Below are 10170 nucleotides of genomic sequence, written 5' to 3'. Positions count from 1 at the left end.
TTACAGAAAAATGAATATTTGAACACACGTGTTTATTAACTTTTAATGCGTCTCATGGCATCTGCCGATTAAATATATATAACTTTTTGGGAGTTTATCTTTTTTTCTATTTTTAAAATAAATAAAAAGGGCGGTTCTATTTTTTAATCTACTCAAAATTAAAGACCGACTTATTTCTAGGATTCTCGGACTATAATTTGTACAATATAATTGTAGCTTAATAAAAATATTTAATTTAGTATTTAATTTAACGTGTTCCGCGCGAATATGGAATCAAATGCGAATGGCAGACATAGCGACATATAAAGGCCGCTACTCTCGAATTAATTCCCACGAGCTCGAGACTAAAGGAGACAGGATGGCCGTACGCGTATCCGGATCTCATAGTCCTCCCGTGCCCTTTTAAGTTAAAGGGAAGAGGAGTAGACGAGAGTGAATGCCGCAGGAACCGAAGGGACACCGATATAAATCAACGTCTGGCCGGGCACGATTTCCGTCGCAAGAGGGGAACGGGACAGGAGAGACGCGCGTACGCGGGCGGCTGGAGACTCTAAAGTCGCTGTCTCCCCCTCGCTACTTATATGCTAATGTCAGCAAATCAATTTATTTATATTTATTTATAGCATTCAAATGTTTTTCGGGTCCGCGCACGTTGGTTGTCGGCGCGGACCACCCGCGAAAGCGAGCCGATCCCGCGCTCGCTGCGGGCTACGAGATCCGTGGGGTCCAGATCACCCTGCCCCCCCCCCCTTTCTTTCAGACTGATACAGATAGCTGGAGGATGCTGGAAGGGAAAGGGGGACGATCGACAACGTACCAGTCGATTCAGAGTTTCACGATCCAGACTCCTGAACGCGATCGCGGCTAAAGAAAGGGAAGATAAGATACTTTCACGCAAACGAGCTTTGAACGAATCTTTGAACGAGGCAAATGTTCGTCGTAATAACGTTACGTCCTGTCTTCTCAGAAGCATTGTTTTTTACGTTCATATAAGGACATTGAACTTTTTTTTATGCTGATACTCTTAAACACATACGACTGTGTTCATCTGATAAAAATTGCTGAACGTTTAGAATTAATCAACTGACAGTTACTACAGTCAATTACACAGTTTAATCTTTTTTAATATTGATATATGTCTACATGTAAAATATGATATATTGTATCTATTTGTGGGTTTATATTTATTTTATATTTTGATTAATTTTAAACTTGGTATATATCAAGAAAAAAAATAAAATTTAAAATAAATTTAAAATAAATTTAAAATTGTAAGTTGTAAATAATATTAGATAAAATAATTTTATATATTGCCAGAATGTATACATATAATCCAAATCTTTTATTAGTTAAATGTGTATTGATTTAGAATCCTATTATTTATATTCTAGTTATCCACATACAGATATAGTATCATATTTTTTATGTGTTGCATTTTTTTCTCATATGTGGTTTACCAATATAAAATAATTTCATTTCTCTCTCTCTGGTAAATATGTACATGTATGCACGCGGTTATATACTGGTAACGCTATAGCAAGAAATATTGCATATGTCGGGCGCGGTTAACTCGAGTCACGCGTGACGTAACTCCGAACTCCGAGGATACCCGAAGTCTTCAGTAACGTATAAAGAGATGTGATCTCGAGAAAGTTTATTTATATTCACTTACAATATAAAAATTATTTTAATTCTCATTCATTTTAGTACCTTTTCTTCCTTTAATATTTTTCGAATAATATTGATCAATCGCTCAAAGATAATATAATGAAATATCGGTAGTAAATATGAATTTACAGAGATTACTTATTTGTAAGACACGCTTTATAAGCGGCTGCGATGCAAGTAATTGTGATAATTAAATAATTATTGACGTAGATGTATAGAGTGGTTTCAATATAATAATGACTTCAGAAGGCATATTTATTATATAATAAGAAAACAAATATTAATTTTAATATTTATTTACAATATTAAAAATATTTTAATTTGCATGGCTATTTGATACTTTCTAAAAATTGATATTCTTTCAATAATTGGTAGTTTTTCGGTAATTGTGTGTTTCAATAGGCATTCAATGGAAAGAGAAATTTATAATAAATTTATGAGCCATCATTGCCTGAGACTTTTCCAGGGAAAGGGAATTTATTCAGAATATTTGAGATACCCGGTATAATCGAGCGACAGCGCAGCATGCGGTCAGTTGTGTCGATTATAGGCGTGGACATATAGAGTATGTAGAGAATGTTTGCAGTAGTTTGGAGGCATTGAATCTCTCGCGTGTGGAGTTTTCGTTAAGTAAAAATACAAGACATATATCACGTTTTTTTTCCGAAATGGCCGATGGGATTCGTTTGTATTTTCTCGCGACAGTGTTTCTCCTAATTTGCTGCGTCCAAGAAGGTATATTAAGTCAGTTATCTAAAGAATATATAGATTCTAATTAATTCTTATAGAACCTTCAAATAACCTTCTTAAAGATCCAGGGTACACGAATACGTACTTTATGCATGTATGTATTTATCGATATTCTTACAGAACTTTGCGCATAACTTTGATAAGGATTTTATATCACCGATATATTCCTAACCTCTATTTTGTAGAAATAAATTATATACTAGGTTGTATTTAAATAAATACAGCCTTTATAACTTAATTAAGGAAAGTATGTATTTATAGTTATAAATAATATGTTGGATTTTATCGCAATTTTCAGGCCTTTCTATTAAATGTTGGGAATGCAGGTCAGACACGGATCCAAAATGCGGGGATCCGTTTGACAATACCACTGTACCTATGACAGATTGTAAACTATCAGGTGAACTGGAGCATTTGCCAGGTGTAAAGCCGACAATGTGCCGCAAAATTCGTCAAAAAGGTCATACATCTTAAAATATAAAACATAAACCTGTGGCTCATCAATTTTATGGTTACACCCTATGTTTTGCATAAATTTTTGTTTACAGTTCATAGTGAATGGAGATATTTTCGTAGCTGCGCTTATATGGGAGAACCCGGGATTGCAGGTGACGAACGATTTTGTTTAATGAGAACTGGAACATATAATATATTTATGGAATATTGTACATGTAATAGTAAAGACGGTTGCAATTCGGCGCCATATCAATATGGAAATTGGCTGCTTTTGTTAATCGGTTTGATAACAACCGTTCGATACATATTCATTGTTTAAAAAAAAAAAACCAAGATTCTAACCAGAGATTTGTAACAAATCTGATTCACTGGATAGTTAAGATTTTAGTATGTTCACAGTTCAAGATTTTACTTGTACTTATTAAATGTTCTTCTCATTTTTTTACACATCAAACTTGAAAAGAAGATAAACTTAAACAATTAAACATATTGATAGGTACTACGTATTACCTATCTAGTCTGTTTACAATGTAATTTTGTAATTTTTATAATTTTTTATGGGAAAAGAAATTAAGTGCCTGTTGTGTGCCTTATTATAAAGAGGTAATGAAAATTTTGTAAAACTATTTATAAGAAGAAATAACTTCCAGTAAGTCAGTAGCATTTACCTTGGCAAGCAATATTTTATAAATAAAAATATATATAAATATTTTATAGAAATATATATATATATATATATATATATATTTCTCTATTGCTACATATATATATAAAAAAATGTATATTTGCCTAAAACTTTTTCCATTTTTATATTAGAGTACAAATTATAAATTTTACGAATATTCGAATAGTTTACTATTATAACATAATCTTATATATAGATATTAGTGATCAAATAGATAAAACCGTCCATTAATTATCCGTCCATTAATTGTACGGTCCATTTAGTTTTAACATGGTATTTTGCCATTTTTTTATTATTTTTGTACATAATTCTTTAGTAATATATAGTTTTTACACTGCCGTACGCGATACAAACAAGGCATTATTCATAACATTTTTACTGTCGTACTTCACTCATATGAAACATTTAATACATTATTACTTAAAAATTTCTACGAATTTGTCAAATGGGTGTATGGAATGCAGACAATAAAATAATTTTTGAATCGGAAAATAGAGATATTGTCTTGATAAACATGAAACCTGAAAAACTTATTGATTTTGTTACATTCACAATAGGAAATTAATAGAAACTTGTCTCGACATACATTTACTATATAATTAAGTATACTTAAAAAATATAAAGATATTTTTGATCTACATATAATAAAAAAGAAAAAAATATGTTTTAAATATATGTATGAAATAATGTGTTGATTTTAGTGTCAATTATGTACAATACAAATATTCATTAAAATATTATTAATATTATATAAGTATATTATTATAAAAGAAATACTTATATAAAGATGAACAGAAAAGATATTTTTTTTATCATACTATGTTTGATGTTCTAAACATTTTAACATTTTCTTAGCTATTTTCTTTTACGGTATACTTTTATATTGAGTTGTAAATACATTTAAAGAAAGTATTAAAACTATTTAAAAATATACAATTTAAATTACCCGAGCCACATTAAGAGAATATGAAACTTGAAAAACTTATTTTGTTATATTCACGATAAAAAGAATGAATAAAAAATTGTCTTTATATGCATATATATAATAAAAAAGTATATTTACAAATATAAAGATATATTTACTATTTTGCAAATAATAAACAAATAAAAAACATGTTTTAAACATATGTACGAAATAATGTGTTGTGCATGTGTTGTTAAGTGACAATTATTTAAGATATAAAAATACTAACTAATTAAAACTCAACATCTTTAAAGAGATATATTTAATTATAGAGATATATTTTACGATTGCTACGTCGTTTTATCATTTATATAAAATTCTTTATATTATCAAATTTGTGTATAAATAATAATTAGCGGAATAAAATGGCTTTTAATTTTGCCAATACATCGATTTCAAATATTAGTCGTTTGCTTCTTTTATAATCAGCGTGGTAATAAATATGAGCAAGTATATATAAAACTATAGTTTAGATTTTTTATGTTATCATTTTACTAAAAAAGTATATGTTTTCTCAAAGTACGTTTTTATAGGCGGTTAATATAATGCTTCTTGATTGTCTTAATTTATATAAATTATAGAAATTGTTATTTTTATAAAAATTCTATAGTGTCAACAAAAAATATCACTTAATACTAACGTAACATGATGAGCTTATATTTTCGCGTCTTACAAAGTATGATATGTTGTACTTGTAGCATTACGATTATTTTTTTTTTTTTTTAACTATACATATATGTATTAGACGGTAATTCTTACTTACTTTACGGACGGTTACATTGATCGAATTTGGGGCAAAAGTATATTCAGTTCTTTCTTTTACGGACGGTCAAAATTGACAAAGAGTTTATATATGAAGAATCTGTGCAATTTATATAAAGATAAAAACCTAAAATTATTTTTTTATAAACGATTTTTTCTTGTGTAAAATCAGCAACAGATTCTGAAATATAAATGTACGTATTAAGAGATGCACACGTTTATAATAATCTTCGAATTCGTACACGTACGTATTCTATGGTATTCTTTGGAATAGCTTTATCGATCAATATCTCAAATATTTATGACGCACGTATATAGCGCTCTCATTTTCCCTGCGATGTCTCTAGATATCTAAAAGGAAAGTACGTAGTGCAGTGATCTTCGTCGTGTTGAATAGGTTACTACTCGTACGCCACATTTTTATTCAAACGCTTGCCATTTCGTTATCTCTTGCCCTGGTTTCGCTAGAGCTTGCTTCCATTGTTCGCCGTAAGCTCCTCCAACGTCAGGGCCGATTACAAAGTGGCCTACGGGAGTTTTCTTGCCTAAGACATAAATATAATTATGTAATAAAATTATACGATTACATACATTATGATATTTTATATCACAATAAAGATAAAATTTGTATTGGTTTTTTTTTACCCATTTTATTCTTCGAGACGAACTTTATAACAAAGCTCACGTCATTGAGCGCTCCTTTGTACGGATTGTCGGCGACGACTCTCGCCGCGTCCGGCGAAAATTTCGTGGATACCGTCGGCGCAAATCGATCGCTCTTCCAAAAGTGTGTTACTCGTCCATTATCGACAACCGACATTTTCAAATACATTTGTCCTTTCAGACCCTCGTGCTCGTGCATCGTCTGAAGCGAACATCTCAGACGGTGTAGAGACAGTATCAGCTGTCCGCCGCTATCTTCGTCTTTCTCACCTTTCGATAGACATAATGATAATTCGACTTGTCCCTTTTTGTTCTCCTTCTGAAATAATATTGCTTCATGTAATATTTTAATAAAATTAAATAGATGTAAAGAATACAGTAAATAATACACAGCATATCACGAAGAACGATATCAGTATTTTTAGAAAATAATAAATGCACATCCATATTTTCATTAAAATATGTAAGATGACGTTATAACTTTTCTTAAATTAAAGAAAAATATTAAATATAATTTTAATGATTTTGCTTATGCGACGGTATTACTGCACAATTTTTATGAAACTGTAAAAACCTACTCTTTCCTCGGCACCTATGATACCACTTGCGATTGGTCGCAACGGTTTCCATAAATCTCCCGTAGATACATCACTGGTATGTTTCGATTTCGGTGGCTTGCAAACAAAATTTTTCGGATCGAGCGGAATCGTTGTCGCGCCAATGGTTCGTCTCTTGTCATAAGCTTTTCTCTCCGAAACCGTAGATTCCGCGAGCTTATCGGGACCTTTGCAAAAAAATTGGCTGAGAAGCTTGTTCTTGGTGGATTCCTGATTTTCGGTAGAACCACCCTGACCCTCCTTCTTCTTTCCACCCTTCTTCGCCGATTCTCCCTTAGTAGGCGATGTTTTTTCCTTATCCGAATCTTTTTTTTCAGTCGCTATCAGCGGTTTGTCTTCGAGAACCGCGAAGAGAGTCGCGACGACGAATCTGGATCCGTTGATTTCCTCTTCGACGACCTTCGATTTGCCAAATTTTTGCTTGATTTCTTTGCGCAAGAGAAAAGTAAATCCCTCGTTCCATTGTGGCCAGGATTCATTTTTCGTAGTAGTCTCGAACTTTTCCTTGCCAGGTATCAGCTTTACCTAGAGAAGTTAAACCTTGAAATTACTTTTTTCGATGATAATATTTTAATTTGCTTTTACTTTTATTGCTCAAGTTTTAAAATATATATGGATCAAACAAGAGTTAATAAGATAGGCAAGCAATAAAATTGAGATACATTTTTATTTTTTTATTTTTTTTAGTTAAGATAAATTATTATTGAAATATAAGATATAAGATATTTTTTCAATTAATTTTAGTAATTTACATTCTATCTATAACTCAATTTTCTTCCAGCGATATAAATAATGAGATCAAGTTACGATGTTATCGGTGAATTTCATTAAAGATCCATATATACCACGTATTCCAGAAATTATATTCTAGAAATATGCAAAAATATTTAAATGATTTTTTGTATATATATAGAAAATGCAGATAGATAGATATAAATGTATGTATATATATAAACGATATGCCGTTTGATTCGCGCGACGATGCCAGAAGGAATAGTGAATAAAAATACTACAGTCAATGCCTGCACATATCTATAATACGATATTCTCGTGGTTCGTGGTATTACGTAATCATAGATAACATCCAAGAGCTTCTTCGACTAGCGCCTTATGTGTAATTCAAAGCACAGCGAAGCGAAACGAAGCACGATCTTGCAGTATGCTTCGTTAAGTGTTAAAAGTGTTAGCATTTCTGCGACGCGTATTTTCCGAAAAAACATTGTTATTTTATTAATGCAGATAAAAACGATTATATATACGAAATAAGATCGAATAAATTATTATTACATCAAATTTATAGATTCAATTGATACACAGAGCTAAATGTGCATCGAGAATATATACGTGCTATTGACGAGACGTACGCGCCTCTTGTTTGATCGATCCACATTCTCAAGCCACGTTTACTTTACCTTTACGACGTAGCTGTTGACTCTGGTGAAGCCAAAGTTCTGCGGCAAGTGTCTGGCACCGAGAACAGTGACGTGGAGCGCTTTATCGTTCGGCGAGTGTACGATCCTAATACCGATCTCCGGCTCCAAATTTACCGTGCGATCCAACGGTGTTGTGGACACCGTCTTTAGATTGTTGTCGATGAAATTCCTGAGCTTGGCCAGCGCCATGGTCGCGCGATTGTCCTCTCGAAATCCCAATTACAGCTTATCGGCAAATGAGCGATCGTTCAGATAACGGTTGATCACCGAGGACTCGGTAACGTTGTCCGTGCACGCTGCAAAATTCTATCGTGAGCACTTTACGCCAATCAGCTGCACGCTAAAGGTGTGCTATTAATATGCGTGCATATATAACGCGACGCTATATCTTTCGATAGTCTAGAGATATGAATCTCGACGCAAAAATTTTATTTGCTACAGTCAGCGACAAGAATTCCCGTGTTCGTTAAAAAGAGTTCTCTATTTTTATTATTATCACATAGTAAATACATGGTAATACTCTGGTTATTGAAACGTATAATATAATATCCCGCTTTATAATTACTTTAACGCTTTATTAAGCATTCTTATCAGCTTTGATAAGAAGAGAAGGCGTCTCAATCATTTTAATATCGACTATACATCCTACGAATATTTTACAACTCATTTCAATATTGAAGATAAATTTATAAATTTTATAAAAGATGAATTAATTCAGAAAAATAAAGTTTAGAGAAATATTGCTATATTTTGTATGATTCTTCTAACTTGGACAAATCTGCCGATCTTAAGACTTCTCGGTCGTAAAGAGCGTGCTTTCTCTCATTAAGCAATGTAATACTTCTATTATCGACAACAGGTGATTATCAGCTGTTCCGGCAACAGCCCATACCGATCCTTTCGTTCTCGATGCAATAAAACCGCGTTCGCACAGAAACAGGATGTCCGAGAGAATGTCGAAGAAACGAGCAAATGATCGAACTTTCCCCATGAAGAAAAAAAAAGACCTCGCCCCGTCGATTGATCTCGAGCAATCGCGTGACCCGCTATACGATCGCGGAATGCCGCGAAGAAAATCACGTTTACCACCGAGATCGTAGCGACGCCGACCTCGATTATCACGTCATTAATGAGATTTAATATGCCAAACGCGATAGACGCCTAGTATCTCTCATCTTCTTAATAGAGACTTTAATGCTCGGTATGTGTCATCTGAAGTAAAGAAAAAACAACGGCAACAACTTCTATTTTTTATTAGGTTATTTTTCTATTCTGTTCTATTTTGTGCATAAATCGAATAAAATTTCTCTCCGATAATATCATGCATTCCAAACATGCTACTTGGAGCAGGTCGTTAAAATTTAAACAACGGTAAATATATGTATAGCAACAGTATAATGTCTATTCATGATTTGTTAATTAATGCAAGATAGTTGCTTATCAGAGAGAAGCATATAATGATAGAAAATAATCTGTTACTTTATTCACATCTAATTCGGTGCGTGACGATTTCGAATTTCAGGAAAATATCTAATTATTCTCTGTCAGATAACTTATTCCACGCGCGATACATTAATGTCGTAATATCAAAGGCGATCAATAACGTAAGTCAATAACGGTACGCATTCGTAGTATATGCGAAGAAGTAAAAATTGTACCATAATCGCGATTCCACCGATTCGGAGCAAATTGCTGCAGCGACCCAAGTCTGAACGGTAGATCGAGATCTCTCAAGTAAGCAGGAAGAGAATAGTTGCTATCCGGCGAGGAGCGATGTCGGCGCGGATGCACGCCTGGCGGGTCCGCGACTGGTGACGTCTCGAGATATCCACCCGCGATGAATCTTCCCGTCGATGGCCAACGATGTTAGACGCTCGATCCCATGGTCACCAAAACGCGAACACGCATCATCATCGATCGCGAGGAGGAATTCGCCGAGAGAGCTTTCACCGCGCACGCAGTCGCTCGCACTCGGTATCGGTCGCACGCGCTCGTAATATCCACTGCGTATCACAACGTACCCGAGACCAACTACGTCATTGCAATCATCAACGAAACTCGCGGGGTCCCATGAATGGCTTCACAGGCGAATGCGCGCGTGCGATCGTTGTTGCAGCGTCGTGACAGTTCGACTTCGGTTGCGCGCGACGCGTCGCCGTGGTATGCAGCTTG

General features: G+C 33.7%; 2 protein-coding genes across 2 annotated transcripts; one reads left to right on the top strand and one right to left on the bottom strand.

The window, feature by feature from the left end:
• Positions 1–2184: 2184 nt before the first annotated feature.
• On the top strand, positions 2185–3203 carry LOC115245902. The gene is made up of 3 exons (XM_029824398.1): positions 2185–2403; positions 2717–2878; positions 2967–3203. Exons 1-3 carry the CDS (start codon positions 2337–2339, stop codon positions 3191–3193), a joined length of 456 nt encoding a protein of 151 aa, XP_029680258.1. The 5' UTR covers positions 2185–2336; the 3' UTR covers positions 3194–3203.
• A 2026-nt stretch (positions 3204–5229) lies between these two features.
• LOC115245903 lies at positions 5230–10133 on the bottom strand. Its single transcript, XM_029824399.1, has 5 exons — positions 9657–10133; positions 7978–8294; positions 6527–7090; positions 5931–6267; positions 5230–5830 (listed from the first exon to the last, which is right to left on the bottom strand). The coding sequence occupies exons 2-5, from the start codon at positions 8185–8187 to the stop codon at positions 5706–5708; spliced, it is 1236 nt and encodes a 411-aa protein (XP_029680259.1). The 5' UTR covers positions 8188–8294; positions 9657–10133; the 3' UTR covers positions 5230–5705.
• Positions 10134–10170: the final 37 nt, after the last annotated feature.

This window comes from Formica exsecta, unplaced genomic scaffold (assembly GCF_003651465.1).
Source record: "Formica exsecta isolate Colony F162 unplaced genomic scaffold, ASM365146v1 scaffold1369, whole genome shotgun sequence".
Taxonomy (NCBI): Eukaryota; Metazoa; Arthropoda; class Insecta; order Hymenoptera; family Formicidae; genus Formica; species Formica exsecta.
This window is presented reverse-complemented; position numbering and strand designations above follow the sequence as displayed.

Bases quoted from the DNA above. Each gene is read 5' to 3' on its own strand.
- LOC115245902 (XM_029824398.1), top strand. From the start codon at position 2,337: ATGGCCGATGGGATTCGTTTGTATTTTCTCGCGACAGTGTTTCTCCTA. The intron at 2,404-2,716 runs GTATATTAAGTC...CGCAATTTTCAG, and splicing joins AATTTGCTGCGTCCAAGAAG to GCCTTTCTATTAAATGTTGG. The intron at 2,879-2,966 runs GTCATACATCTT...TTTTGTTTACAG, and splicing joins CCGCAAAATTCGTCAAAAAG to TTCATAGTGAATGGAGATAT.
- LOC115245903 (XM_029824399.1), bottom strand. From the start codon at position 8,187: ATGGCGCTGGCCAAGCTCAGGAATTTCATCGACAACAATCTAAAGACG. The intron at 6,268-6,526 runs GTAGGTTTTTAC...ATATTATTTCAG, and splicing joins TCATAGGTGCCGAGGAAAGA to AAGGAGAACAAAAAGGGACA. The intron at 5,831-5,930 runs GTAAAAAAAAAC...TTTATGTCTTAG, and splicing joins CGTCTCGAAGAATAAAATGG to GCAAGAAAACTCCCGTAGGC.